The 14,811-nt window shown below is 45.6% G+C and overlaps 2 protein-coding genes across 2 annotated transcripts; one reads left to right on the top strand and one right to left on the bottom strand.

Moving 5' to 3' along the window:
- Nucleotides 1–5,307: 5,307 nt before the first annotated feature.
- On the bottom strand, nt 5,308–8,898 carry cdk5r1b (cyclin dependent kinase 5, regulatory subunit 1b (p35)). The gene is made up of 2 exons (XM_062378407.1): nt 7,673–8,898; nt 5,308–6,461 (listed from the first exon to the last, which is right to left on the bottom strand). Exon 2 carries the CDS (start codon nt 6,214–6,216, stop codon nt 5,308–5,310), a length of 909 nt encoding a protein of 302 aa, XP_062234391.1. The 5' UTR covers nt 6,217–6,461; nt 7,673–8,898.
- Nucleotides 8,899–9,201: 303 nt separating this feature from the next.
- On the top strand, nt 9,202–14,775 carry psmd11b (proteasome 26S subunit, non-ATPase 11b). Its single transcript, XM_062378400.1, has 13 exons — nt 9,202–9,355; nt 10,564–10,665; nt 10,778–10,974; nt 11,264–11,321; nt 11,559–11,753; nt 12,126–12,270; nt 12,384–12,444; nt 12,579–12,641; nt 12,794–12,919; nt 13,220–13,255; nt 13,340–13,391; nt 13,480–13,622; nt 13,724–14,775. The coding sequence occupies exons 1-12, from the start codon at nt 9,265–9,267 to the stop codon at nt 13,620–13,622; spliced, it is 1,269 nt and encodes a 422-aa protein (XP_062234384.1). The 5' UTR covers nt 9,202–9,264; the 3' UTR covers nt 13,724–14,775.
- The last annotated feature ends 36 nt before the right edge of the window (nt 14,776–14,811 follow it).

Raw genomic sequence — 14,811 nt, 5'->3', positions numbered from 1 at the left:
GAGAAAGGAAAAAGCACCAGCAACCAGACGAGTCAAACAACAGGAGGATCAGGCAGAAAGAAAAACCAGGGAGGAAAGAATAAGATGGATTAAACAGAAACGTGGATCTAAACCCTGTTCAAATATATTTTCTTGTTAACAAATCACGAAACGACCAAAAGCTACAACATGCTAGTCTGTTTACTCTCATCTTAAATGTGTAGAATAAGGTTTCATTTATATATATAAGGTTGAATCATTTTGTATTCCTCCCTGCAGCCAGTGGCCGGAGGTTTCCTCAAGGGAATATCTTCTAGTTTGCTCAGTTCATGTCAAAGGTGAGCTTAGATTGGTGGTTGAAGGTCAAAGAGTGAAGGTCACGGTTCTTGTGAAGATGACATATCAGGAACATCCAACGTGTCAAAGGTCAAGTTCTGGGTTAAAGACTGGTTTACCTGATTAGATTTGAGTTGGTCACAGATCCACGGTGGAGGTCACGGTGGCCTCACGTGTCTCAGCTTCTGGAACGTGACTCATCTCGTGATGAAGTGTCTGGAGCCTGGAACTCCACTGGCCTCTAGTTCAATAAATCAGAGCTGATTCCTAAAGTTCCTGTAACTATCACAGTAACTAGAGCAGGAGGTATTGTGCATTTGAAGGGACTATTTTCTTCAGCGTATTGATACATATTCGTTGCAGTTTTTTTTTTTTCATATTGATTATCAGCTTTAAGGGTGAAAATCCTTGTGGATCTAATCAAAAGGACACAAACAGATTTCAGATGAGTATTAACTCACGTGCCACTGTGCTCTTCCCTCCGCTGATCTCTGATCAGTGACAGCGTGACGATCACATTCCTTCACTTTCCAGTGTCCACATCGGCCAAAGGGTGAAAAGCTCAAATCCCATTTTCCTTTCTATAATTTATTCTGTGGCTTTAAGCAAAAATCTGTATGTGTATGTGCACCGTTCATTCAGTATGTGCCTAAATTTATGTTAAGTTTATATTTTGAATATTTGTGTAATATTTCACTACTACGTCCCGTAACTATACTGTAATATCCAGACCAAGTCTAAAGGGAACAGTTGTAATATTATTTTGTATAAATGCAGATCATGCATTCCACGATGATCCGTAATGAAAAACATTTCATTAATCATATCAATAAATGTATTCACCTCACATGTTGAAATCTTGTCTTTGTGTGTGTGTGTGTCTTGGTGTGTGTGTTTGTGGTTTGGTCAAATGCACATGAAGCATCTGGACTTGATGTCGTGCAGGGACACTGGAGTGTGTTGACTCCACAGTTCCCAGAGGAAAGTCGTACTCTCTAACGTGAGCCGTGATGACATCTGGGTCGAAGCTCAACGTTAATCCAACCACTGAACAGATGTTTCCCCCCCGGTGACGTCCAGACGTTTCAAACCTCTGCAGTCGGCATGACCACGTCGCTTCCCAGCAGCTCGGTCAGCTGGTAATCCACCGGCTGATGGACCAGTCGACTGGACCCACTGACCTGGAGGTTAACTGAGTGGGAATTAATGGGCAGCGGGTGACCTGACCCAAACAAGTCCACATGGGAGGATCTCGGTTTATCTGGTGTAACGGCACCGGTTCAACCTCAGGAACATCTTCACCCAGGAGGAAGCTCTGAGACCACAGGGTCCAGGACGGGTCGGGGGGGATGAAGATACGGGGAGACAAGATCTGATGAGATCAAGTACAATTCAGTGGGATGAAATAATATACGATATATATATTGAAAGATGCGGTAAGATATGATGAGATAACACTGGCACAGCAAATGTGCAGTGTGGCTTTGTCTGAAGTTCAACTGTGGTGAACTTGTGACTAAATTGGCTATAATTCACTTCACCCTGTTTTTATAACAACATAGAGTCCCTCAGTGGAGATCATAACTACACCGACAGTCGCCGTAGATCCACTGAGATGTGACTCTCCTCAATATGTTTGATTTCTTTCATCAAGATCCATGAATTAGAAATTGTCTCATGTCATCTCACGATGAAAAAGAAAAGTCCTGGGTCCTTAAAATAAGCTTCAAACAGCAGAAGTGATGTTTGAGGACAACTGGACAATCAAAGGCAGAACCGAGGCAGGGACTCGGTTCTGAAGTCCTTTGAACTGTCGGGTCACAGGAAGTTCTGTGTTCACACTGTGATGAACGTCCAGAACCAGTCATCCCAGTTACTGTAGATCTGTAGACTCTCCCACTCGGAGCAGTTTGATGTTCTGCTGTTAATGTTCAAGGACACGTTGAACTTAACAAAGAGTCACGAACACAGGGTTGAGGGTTTGATTCCCAGGTCAGGGATGAGTCTGGGTAAGAACTGGCGATAAATGAAGAAGACGAGTGACGACCTTGAACGATCGGTGCATTTTTATTTTTCCATCACAGTACAAAAATAAATTAAAATAAGCAGAAACCAACTGAAAAAAAATTGTTTCAATTACAGCAACGGCTTTTTTGTCTTTTTCAAAAAGAAAATGTTTTTTATTTAAGAGCCTCGACGCCCCGCCCCCTCGCCCCCACCCACGCAAAATCAAAGTCCTTGTACCCGTGTGGCTGGTGAATGCTCCTCGTCCATAAGAAAACATGTCACACATTCCTCTGTACAAATAAAACGATGCCTCTCTCTCTCACACACACACACACACACACACTCACTCGGTCTCACTCACATGCAGTCGTTGAATTTCTCGTTTTGAAGTTTTTAACCACGGTTTCTTTTTTTATCTACAAAGTACGCAACAAGATACAGAAAAGAATTTGACAGAAATCTTAAACTATCACTTGAGTCTTTTTTTTATCAGTTTTACCAAAGTATTTTCTCAAACATCTACTCGATGATGTGGGACCGAATGGCACGTTTACAGTGAGTCGGGGGGGCAGAGTGTGGACAGAGGGGGAAGGACTCAGGGTCTGGGTTCGAGACCCTTCACCCCGATGCCCTGCTTCTTCTCTGCCAGAGGGAAACCCCGTCCAAGGTGTGCCTCCCTCTCTTGTGCCGGTACAAACACTCCACTGGGTTCCACAGGGTTCCACTGGGTTCCACAGCAGAGCGACCACAGTGACCATCACAGCTGATTCACATCACCAGCAGCAGCAGAGACCTTTCATTCTCCAGGAGCACTTTCAAAATGTGCCCTCTGTTGGCACCACCAATCATTTTTGCATTTTAAGATTTGGATTTCCAAACACTGCCAAAGGAATTGAGTAATTTTAAATATATATATACGTTAAGATAAGATGTGGGAAGCTGTAAATGTTGTTTCTCTGGTGGTTCTGGGGGTAAACACCGTTGCTGCTCCAGTGATTGCAGAGACAGAGAGGAGCAGCAGCGTCTTCTCTCCTGTTCCAGTAAAGTGACCCAGTTGATCTGCATGCCCTCTGTTTGGGTTCCCACAGCTCTCTGATTTAAAAATGTGATTTCTGCAGGTGTGTGGTCTCCTCGTCTCCTGCAGCCTGCAGGCGGATGTTCTCCCCACGATGAGCTGTGCTCCTCTGCAGTGAACAGCTGTCGGTGGAGGAGATGGTTCCCCTGTGGCCTCACACCTCCGATATGTGTCGGCTCCACATAAAGAGAACCTGTCTCCGGGTTGTGTTGAGCAGAAGGTCGGTGATGTGTTGTCCTCGATCACGTCACTTTGGTGATGGTCAGATTTGACCTTGGTTTTGATCTAAGAGCTTTTACTAATTAGATATTCACTGATAAAACCCCTGTGACATTCATTTGCATAAACCAGATCAATCTTCATTCCCACCAAAGATAAGCACAGTGTCTCCACCAGCGACTCCCCCGTCCCTCCCAACGTCCCTCATCATGATCTTTCTATTACATTTAATGTGCCTAAATAATAAATACGCGAATGGCAATAAATTAAGTGTCAGTAAGTCGTTACTCGCACATGAAAATCCATCCCATCATTCAACTGCTCGATGTCCACAGTGTCTCAGAGCGCTCTGCGGGATTCTCATCAAAGATATGGCACTGTTTAAACATTATCTATGCTGAATCATAAGCACAAAATCAAACATCATTCCAAAGCGGTTGCAACACAACCTATCGACAAAAGTACAAAAAGAATTTCCCTGGTAAACGCGTTACCTATCTTAGCAAGCAGAGCTAAATAAACTAGTGTCACTTTGATCACAGCATTCTCTAATGCAGATGCAGTTGGTTTATGAGTCAAGTAAAAACAAGGAAAGTAACAATTGCTCCTGCTCTCCCGGAAACTCTGTAAAGTTGCATGGCACACGTGCAAAACATTACAATTCTAAGTAAAAAAAGAAAAAGAAAAATGAAATAAAACTTCCAGAAAAAGCAATAAATAAGCCTCCAGGGGTTCGAGCCTCTGGGGAGTAAAACATCCAGTAACTTGTTTTAATTTTTTTCTAGATGAAAATAAAGTCAGTCTTTCTGAACACACACAGTTTGACCACACGTCATCGTCCACACGTCCTCGGGTTGTTGTCTTTTATTTTTTATCAAAAGTCCCACAATGCAACGCTTGACTAGTGTCCCTCCTGTGAAACATCCTGCTGCAGAGCCACAAAGAAGAATATGGATCCAGCATCGACGGCCCCTGCTGACCTCCTGATATGCGCTGCAGCACAAAGCGTCCATCGTGTCCGTGTGAGTGTCGGGACGTGGGTGGTGGCGTTTCCAAAAAGAGCCGGGGTTCATCCGTGCTGCGTGAGGAGAGTCAGTCAGGCGACGGCCCTCACCCTCCTGCAGCAGGCAGTGCACATCACAACAGGCAGAAGGTCACTGGCAGGCGGCCGCAGCATCGGCCCTGTCCACATTCAACGCTGTAGATGTTCGATTCCCTTTCTAATGTTCTGCTTTTTTGTCTTTTTGTCTGAATTGTTTTTTAAGGTTTTCAGTATTTCATATAGATATATATCTGTACATTAGCAAAGGATTTACTCAAGTCTGGCATTTTTCTTTTCTTTATATATCATTGCCAAAAAAGCTTTCACTCTCGGGTTTACAGAGAATCCATCCTTAGCTCATTTGAAAATAGAATTTGTCCTCGATAATTACAGACAAACACGTGGCCTTTACTTTTTAGACCTTAAGTGACCATTGCTTTTGTTCCTCAAACACAAACGTGTGAAATAAACAAGTCAAAATCTAATTTGATACAAAGATGTAACAAATATCAAATATTTTCCAGATTTGCTTCGTTCTGCTGCAGCTTTTTGACAATAATAAATAAATAGAATCACAAATAATCTTTTAAACTCGTCAAAATGCCAGACTGGAATAGGCCCCACCTCCCCAGACCCCCCCGGCATCCCCTCACCGGTCCAGGCCGATGAGCAGGCGGCTCCTCTCCTCCTCTTTCTGGCTCTCGTTCTTCAGGTCAGCGAACACCTGAGTGAAGTAGTGCGGGTCCGAGTTGATCTGGAGCATCTTGGCGCTCATCAGGTTGATGATGGAGAGGCAGCGGTCCCAGAAGGTCTCCTTGGAGCTCTCCACCAGGAAGGGCTTGAGCGGGTAGGAGATCTCGTTGCCCATGTAGGAGTAGGACAGGTAGAGGCAGGTGAGGAGCACGGCCTGCAGCTCGTGCTCCGTGGCCACCTCGGAGGAGACCACGTCGCGGCACAGCATGTAGACGAAGACCACGTTGGCCGGGGTGATGAATCCCTGGTCCTGCCAGCCCTGGAGCAGCAGGGAGCGGTCCACGCTGCGCAGCCACAGCACCGGGTCGGTGGGCGACAGGTGCTTCAGCCGGTAACAGCGCCGGCACAGAAACTCCCCGAGGCAGCGCAGCAGCTCGCTGGTGGAGGCCTGGACGATCACCCTCTTCGGGGTCCCGGGGACCACGTTGGAGTTGGTCAGAGGAGCCTTCTTCACGGACGACACCGTGTTGTTGGAGTTCTTGGTGACTGCCGGAGTGGTCTGATCCTGGGTGAAGGTGGAGAGGTTTGCACAGGACTGTGACTTCTTCAGGTTCTCATTGTTCAGCTGGGAGACATTGTTCTGGTTGGTGCCGTTGGGCTGCACCTTCTTGGAGCCTTTCTTCTTGGCCGACACGGCTACAATCCGCTTCCAGGGCAGCACGTTGATGAGCGAGTGGCGCTTCAGGTTCTTGTCTTTGGCATTCTTGCTGTTCTGGACCGCCGTGTAGTGACCCACGGTGGCCGACCCGTCCTCGAAGAGGGCCGCCTTCCGGTAGCTGGGGGACAAAGACAGCACGGTTCCCATTGTGACTGCGGGGGGGCTTCCAGGGGCTTTAGCCGCTCTGGGTCAGATGAGCGTCTGCCAGGGGGAGATGCTGAGGGTCTCAGAGCTTCTGGGAGACGAGGGTCCCGGGCTACAGGCGGCCGCTGGGCATCTAAAGCCTTGAGGGAGATGTCCTCTGAGCTCCTCTCTGAGGGGATAACGATCACCTCCACAGAAACCGGCTCTGCTGCAGCTCGGCTCTTTGTGTCGACTCCAGATGGACGCTGCTGGAAACAGAAAAGATCAATAATCAGAAAATAATTGGTTCAGGGTCGATTTGCTTTAAATTATACACGTCTACAAAAAACACTGATCTGATAGAAGGTCAGTAATTATTCAGCTTACATCAGATAATATCAGGTCTGAAATGTTCTCATGAACGTGGGTCTGAGTGGTTTATCTGACAGCACCTCAGGCTTATTAGCACTATTGATTTGACTCAGTAAGTGGTGGAATGGATCAGCCTACTGCCTGGCTCATGGGCTACTAATCCAAACATTAAAGATCCCCCCCCCCCCCTCCATATGTGCAGGGAATGTTAAAAGCCACTACTCATCCTCACTGTGGAAACATGTCAGATTGGAGGTTTTATTCATCTGCAGTGAAGAGCACATGGAGAAACATCCTGATATGTGTGAAGATGCGTCAGATTCGGAGGATTTCTGCAGCACATCCGACTGCAGCTGGATCCTATATGATCATTCCATGAACCTTTCATAAGGAGAGATTCATATTTCATGGGCAATGGCCGACGAGTCGCACTGAGCCATGCGCCACAGCTTCGCACTAAAATGGAAGACCGAAACGTAAACAGCATCAGAATCCGGTGAAGGTCGCGCTGGTTGTTTTCGAGACTCGGTCATTTTAAAGCAGAGTACCAAGGTCGTTTCATTTACCTCCGTTAAAACCAGAGAAACAGCCAGATTCGTGTTTTTATTCGTCTTTGCACGACGTGTTTTTCTCCCTCGCTGCAGTGAAAACGCAGCGGATGCATCGACTTTGCGCAGCATCCAAACTGCTCCGTCCTTCATTCCACCAGCACGCGATCAATCTGGTGATTTACTGCTCAGATTGAGGAGGAAAGTCCTGCAGGTTCGTGTGAACGGGACACCACCTGAGACCCGGTTCAGGGGTTCGGGCTCGTTCGGGTTTTCGTTGCTGGGAAGAGGAGCTGAGAACATCGGGTGCTCTCCGTGGTGCTGAAACTGAGCGTCATGCGTCGAAATGAAAATGTTGACGGTCCTAGGCGGTGGCTTAGAGATGGAGAACAGCCTCACCTCTCCCTCGTATCCGGTAAAACCATCAGAATACAACACGCGAGCTGGTTGTGTGAACTCCACACCTCGGCTGGTTTCGATTAAAAGCCAGATTTCCTCTCCTGTTCTCGAAATTGAACGAATTAATCCATGAACGTGTACCAGAATTTAAGCAAACTTACCAGATCTCCAGCCTGGTGCGAGGTGTTTCCTTATGGTTAAAACTGAAAAACCATGTCGGAGAAATGAAAAGCCACAAAGGGTGTAATCCGAGTCGAGGCAGAAATCGAGAAGGAGAAAGCCAGAGGTGGAGGAGCACGCCCGGTGCAGGCGGTGCGCAGGCGATGGAGGCAGTTGTGGAATGGATGCTGGGATGAGGATGTGCTACTGGTCCTCCTGGCCGTGAGACGCGGATGCTGCGAAGGCTGATGTTGTGGATGGAGCCACAGACTGACGCAAAGGCGGTGGTGGGGCGCCGCTGTGCGCTCTCTGCTGGGAAACTACTCCGCCTATAGACACACAACCAGCAGCAGATCATGTGAAGTGAACCCAGTGAACCCACTGCATGATTTCCTTCACGGCTCCAACCTCACATAATCAACTGCGTCTTCTCTCAGCGAGTTGGGAGCCATGGATTTATAAAAACAACCCTATAGACCCATATTGCACCTTTGCATTACGTCATTGACCTATATTTAAATCACCTTTTAGGCTTTTACAATAATCTCAACCTGTGTATCATATCCAAACAGTATAAACTCCAATATGACTCGTGGTTAAAACAGAATTTACCATTTGAGCAATAGATATTCTTGTTTTATGCAAATATGATGTATTGAAATTCTCCTGTTGATCAGAAATATAAAGCTACAAACACATCATTTGTTCTTGAGGAGCTGATCCAGCGTTTCTCCTATAAGCTGTTTGCCTTAGTTTAATAACATACGTGTGTAATATTATTGTATAAGAAATAACCTTTTTGACCTCTTATAGTTGTTATCCATTTCATTCCAAAATTCCCTGATTGGCTTTGAGTTGCCCAGTAAGATGCCAATTATTGATTTGTTCTTTAGAAACAAACAACGATTCCAAGTGAAGACAATTCACTGGATTTGAATTAATGATGGACATTCTCCTCAGAACACGGACACAAAATAATTCAATTTGTGTATTTTATTGTTCAAATTAAAAGGTTCTGAATGCACGTCGTGATTGCAAGCTACACGCTTCAGTTTAATGAAATGTATTCAAGATATATTTAACGACACTTTACAGGATTAGCAAATAACATTATGTAGACAAAACATTATACAACAACAACAACAACTGTCAAATAAATATCACCATCACACATTTCCACATTGTGTTAATAGCTTTTGTTTGATTTATTTTCCAACTGTATAATATATGAGAGGCTTTTTTTTATCCTGTGCTATTCAAATAAAATGTATAATTTGTATTATTATTATTGTTTTTATAATAAGAGTTATTATTATTGTTGCTTGTGTTATTGTTATCATTATTGTTATGATTGCTTTTGTTGTTATTGTTGCTGCTGAAGATGTTGTTGTTGTGGTTGTGGTTGTTGTTGTTGTTGTTGACGTCTACAACATGAAACCACAAAGAAGAAAACGAGACGTGTTTTTTTACCACTTCCTCTTAAAAACTACAACTCCCACAATCCCCTGAGACGGTGTCGTGCGCTGACGTCACAGACGCCAAGTAACGTAGTGCACGCTGGTCCTTTTCACTCAGGAGCATTTGAATAAGGAAGATGGCGGCTGCAGCAGTGGTCGAGTTCCAGAGAGCCCAGTCCCTCGTTAGCACGGACCGCGACGCCTCCATCGACATCCTCCACTCCATAGGTGGGTGCTCGGCGGCCGGGTAGAGGCGGACACCGTCCCCCCTCTCCTGTCTTCCTCCCGGTCCTCTGGTGTTAGCCTGCTAGCTAGCGGCGGTGTGTAGCCGGAGCCGGTGCTGACTCACTGCTGAGCGCTAGTGGAGGTTAGCCATCCGTGCTAGCTGGTTAGCCTGATGTGCTAGCCTTAGGCCCTGGGCATGATACGTGTAGCGGCTCCCCGTGGTGTTGTGTAGTGCTGTTGTAGTGTGTTAAAGTGTTGTTGTGTAGCGTCGCTCGGTTTCCACGCACACTCCAGTTAGCTTCATTTCACAACCCGTCACGCTAGCATGGTAACCGCTGCGGCTAACGTCATTAGCTTGTTGTTAAAACCCCCCCAACCCTGTGTTATCATCACAGTGACTGGGAGGACTGGGGGTGAACGACCTGTCTGTTCTCACGTGTGTGTTGTTGTTGTGTGTTAATCATTGTGATTGTTAACTAGTCAGAGTGGGATTGTGTGAACTCTGAACCATCGGTCCTCAAACTGCCTTGTCACAGCGGCTCGTCAGCTGTCACCTGGTTGGATGATCCCTCACAGGAGGAACCGTGTGTCCATCACACTGCTCGTTACTTCGTTACTTCAACAACATCTACACAATGTTGTCATTCAACAAACTTAAAGTCAAACTTCCTCCAGGTCTGAACCTCTCGACTTCAAGCTGCTCTCCTACCTGCGAGTCCTGTGTTTTCGTTTCTGGGCTCGTTTGGATAAAACAATGGCGACCACTTCAGTGTTTGGGAACATTTCAATGAAGTTTATCGACATGTTGTGTATTGACAGGGAACAGTAAGAAGACCCAATAGTCTCCCTGAAATTCCATCAAACTGCAAGTTGCTGGTTGATGTCAGCTCCCAGTTCAGTTCACGATCCATGAATTGTTCCATGAGAAATCTGGGAAAATGTAAAACACCCTCTTTCACAATGTTAAACAAAGTTTGGGAGGGGGGGGGGGTCCTGGATCTGGTACAGAAATGAAATGAGTTGTTCCCTGAACTATGCCTCATCCTCCCACCTGATTTCCTGGTAATCGGACAGCGGTGAACACATAACTTCCTATACGTTTACGAGGATAGAGAACCCACTTTGACTCTTGAAAGTTCATATGTTCATCATGTTAGGATTTAAAAGAACCACCTGATTCTCATGTTAATCGTTTCCTCTCTTCTTCACAGTGAGGAGAGATATTCAAGAGAACGATGAGGAAGCTGTCAGGGTTAAAGAACAGAGCATCCTGGAGCTGGGGTCACTCCTGGCCAAGACGGGACAGGCTGCAGGTAAAGATCAAACCCACCGGCTCACTCACACGTGTTTGTGCCAAGTCTAGAGATAATCTAACAGAATTTATTCCAACTCTGTGGTGGTTGTTGTTTAATTCTATTTCTCCAGAACTGGGGGGTCTGCTGAAATTCGTGAGGCCCTTCCTGATTTCCATCAGCAAGGCCAAAGCGGCCAAGCTGGTCCGCTCTCTGCTCGACCTCTTCCTCGACATGGAGGCAGCGACAGGGCAGGAGGTGGACCTGTGTCTTGAATGCATTGACTGGGCCAAGGCCGAGAAGAGGACCTTCCTACGACAGGCCCTGGAGGTGAGGAGACGTTTCTTTGTGCTTCCTCAGGATACATACTGTACCGCTGAGAGTTCTCTGAAATGCACTGTCAGCATGCCTCACTGCCAGAACTAATTCTCCCACCAGCTGGCGTCATCCTTCAACCAGAAACACCCTATGTGCTGGATAACATTTAATATAAATTGTTAAGTTGCCATAGATGGAATCTACCCCACCCCCATCTGATGGATCAATAAACCATATTCCTTGTTGCTTCTCTCAGAAGCGTCAGACTCTGCTTGTCTAACGGCTTCCTCTCTTCTTTTAGACTCGGCTCATCGCACTGTATTTTGACACCAAAAGATTCCAGGAGGCCTTGGCACTGGGTGAGTTCTTAGAAACAGGATTTATAGTAAACATCATTGGCTCTGACGCAAAGTGTTTAACAAGCATGGACGCCACGCAGGCGTTTTCAGGTCAATCAAGAAACACAAATACTTTCAAAATGTGTCTTTTATTGTTCCCAAAATTCCACACATTTCACTCTGGTAGATAACATTCTAATATAATTGCACATTTATCCCCCCAAGCTGTTTATAATTGTTTTTTTTTCTCTGCCTCAGGTACCCAGTTGCTCGGGGAGCTGAAAAAGATGGATGACAAAGCTCTCCTGGTGGAGGTTCAGCTGCTGGAAAGTAAGACGTACCACGCCCTAAGTAACCTGCCCAAGGCCCGTGCCGCCCTCACCTCAGCCAGGACCACCGCCAACGCCATCTACTGTCCTCCGAAGCTCCAGGCAGCGCTGGACATGCAGTCAGGTCAGACGTGTTTGCTTTTTCACCTGCAGAGTTTACTCAGCACATTCTTGTTTGTGGAAAAACAATCCTTGTCATCAGTTGCTTGATACGTCCACTGGATGGCGCAACACAAGCCTGAACTCAGTGTGCAGAATTACATTTCTATCATCTTACAGTTATTACACATTAGATGCTTTTCACAATGACAACAAAACATCCACGAGGCAACTTGTTCTTAACAGAAGTTTGTAAAATGTTAAGTGTAAAGTCGACAAAGGATTTAATCTAAATTTGAATCTCACACAGTTGCTCAGTTTCTGTTGACTTGGAGTTTCTGTCTGCTTTGTTGTGGCTGTGGATGATAACGCTCATGTTGTGTTCTCTCTGTCACAGGAATCATCCACGCGGCCGAGGAGAAGGACTGGAAGACGGCCTACTCCTACTTCTTTGAGGCCTTCGAGGGCTACGACTCCGTGGACCACCCCAGAGCCGTCACAGCTCTCAAATACATGCTGCTGTGCAAAATCGTTCTGAATGCGTGAGTAGTTCTTAAAGTTTAATTTTCAAACCACAATTATATTCAAATGGGGCCTTTGAATCCTAACTGGTGATACATATATGTGATAATTCGTTTCTCTTTCTTTCCTCCAGACCAGAGGAGGTACCGTCCCTGATCAGTGGTAAACTGGGCCTGCGACACACCGGCCGACAGGCAAGTCACTAACTGGAACACGTGTTCTGGGGTTTTCAGAGACATCAGACCCTCAGAGGGTTTCAAGAGTTGCTTTCATCTTTTATTCCTGTAGAATGAAACTTACATTTTCTTTTTCCTCTTTATCTGTTCAGACAGATGCACTGAAAAGTGTCGCCCAGGCCAGTAAGAACAGATCATTAGCAGACTTTGAAACGGTAAGAGTCTTCTCAGTCCTTTTGGTTTTCTCTGTAGCTGCTTTTTACCCGCTTACTGACGTACACTTTACTATTGTTTGGGAAAAAACTTGTTTTTGTAGTATTCTGTGTCACTGTCAAAGTATTTAAAGTCAAAGTTTTGTGTCTCTCAGGCCCAAACAGAGTATAAAGCAGAACTGAGGGACGACCCGATCATCAACACTCACATGGCCACACTGTACGACAACCTGCTGGAACAGAACCTCATCCGAGTCATTGAGCCCTTCTCTAGAGTACAGGTGAGCAAGTACCCTGTAGAGTATCTCTGTTCAGTAAAAAATAATGAAATACATCTTTGGGAGCAAATTCAAATCTGACATCCTGTAGTTTCCCTCATGATCCAGCAAGGAGCGCTCTCTATCGGCTTGTCCTCTTGCAGGACCTGTCAGTAAAGTAAAAGTAAAAAGTAGTTTTAAACTGGATTTTGGGGGGAAAGGAACTCACAGGAACTTTCCACTTACACATTTTAGAGTGAAGTGTTGCTTCATGGATCATTGGATCCTAAATATTATCTGATTCACTTCTCCTTCTGTTTGCAGATAGGACACATATCAGGTCTAATCAAACTGTCAAACGTGAGTATCTTTGCTTCTTGAGGAATAAAAGTGTCACATGTGTCTTTTAAAATGTGAGTTTAATCGTGAATCTTCTCTCTTCAGGGGGAAGTTGAGAGGAAATTATCACAAATGATTCTGGACAAAAAGTTTCACGGTAATTGTAAAAGTCAAATATCAGATAAATGCACTGAACAGGCAGCAAGTGAATCCTATTAAATCTGACCTTTATGACCCCGATGCAGGAATTCTGGACCAAGGCGAAGGCGTCTTGATCATATTCGACGAGCCTCCGGTGGACAAGACGTACGGAGCCGCTTTGGAAACGATTCAGAACATGAGCAAAGTCGTGGATTCACTTTACAACAAAGCCAAGAAGCTGACATAGGTAAATATATATATATATGTAGTTTAACGATGATTAAATAACAATCATCGAGTGTTACTTCTTTCTTGTGTGTGACGCTGTGTCCTTGTGTGTGTCCTCAGAGACCCCCCCCCCGTGCGATGGAGGAACTGTGTGTGTTTGACCAGCGTGTGAGACGTTTTAAGAAGGGGACACAGGAGAGCAGCAAAGAGTTCCACAACCTGCAACAGACAGGACGTCCCCCATCAACTCCCCCTCCTCCCCCCCCCCACGGACAATTAATCACTTCTCTTCTTTGTTTGTTGTTTTTTCTTTCCCCCTCCTCTTCCTCCTCCTCCTCTTCCTCCTGCTCCTCTTTGATTTTTGATATTTCTTCAGGATTCTGTAAACACTCAGCGGCCAAGTCAAGGCCATCAGGGAATATTGTACAACCACAATAAAAAAAGATTTAAAAAGGTTTAAGAATACATATGTTTATATCTGCTATAAGGTCGGGCTCATGGCGGCCCTCAGCTGACTCCACTGCGACCTCGACCTCTGTGACCTCGACCTCTGCTGCCGACCAGTGCCAGAAGAAGCCGAGGCGTTACCCCCCCTACCCCTGTACCCCCCACCCTTCAGAAGCACACTGCTCAGTTTTTGGATGGTTGGGGATTTTCCTCTGGATGCGGAGCTCTGGTCCGAGAGCGCCCTCCAGCTTGTTTCTCTTCCCCTCATCATATCAATGCCAAGAGTTATGTTCTCCCCCCTCCCCGCGCTGTATTTCAGATATGTATTAAACTCACTTTATTTGTTTTCTTTGGGTTTTGTGTTTTTTTTGGTTTTAAAAAACAAAGAAGAAGAGAATCAGACGGTTGCCACATGTCTGCCCCTCCTGCTTGTGTACGTTTCTTTAAGAACAGACCAGATGCCACTACACCAATCGTGCCACTTCCCCCCCCCACCCTTGCCTCAGTGTTAGGGTGCAGTGTGAGACGGTTGGGGGGCAGAGGTGGAGTTTGCCTTTGAGTGTCTGTGAGGTTTCCCCTGAGTGAGTAATTCTCCATTGTTAGTTATTAGCACTAGTGTGGTATGCTAGTAACCAAACAATTTGTATGGTTTTGATTTTCTTTTTTGTTTTGTTTTGTTTTTCTCTTATAAAGACATTTTCAAAAATAAATATTTTGTATTTTAAGGATTTTTTGTCTTGTCTCTTGCAAAAAAAAACAAC

Source organism: Platichthys flesus, chromosome 20 (genome assembly GCF_949316205.1).
Source record: "Platichthys flesus chromosome 20, fPlaFle2.1, whole genome shotgun sequence".
In the NCBI taxonomy this organism is placed as follows: Eukaryota; Metazoa; Chordata; class Actinopteri; order Pleuronectiformes; family Pleuronectidae; genus Platichthys; species Platichthys flesus.
The sequence above is the reverse complement of the archived record's forward strand: the minus strand, read 5'-3'. Positions and strand labels throughout refer to the sequence as shown.

Excerpts from the sequence above, each read along its gene's own strand:
- cdk5r1b (XM_062378407.1), bottom strand. The coding sequence starts at position 6,216 with ATGGGAACCGTGCTGTCTTTGTCCCCCAGCTACCGGAAGGCGGCCCTC.
- psmd11b (XM_062378400.1), top strand. The coding sequence starts at position 9,265 with ATGGCGGCTGCAGCAGTGGTCGAGTTCCAGAGAGCCCAGTCCCTCGTT. Across the intron at positions 9,356-10,563 it reads CGACATCCTCCACTCCATAG|TGAGGAGAGATATTCAAGAG; the intron begins GTGGGTGCTCGG and ends TCTTCTTCACAG. Across the intron at positions 12,642-12,793 it reads CATTAGCAGACTTTGAAACG|GCCCAAACAGAGTATAAAGC; the intron begins GTAAGAGTCTTC and ends TGTGTCTCTCAG.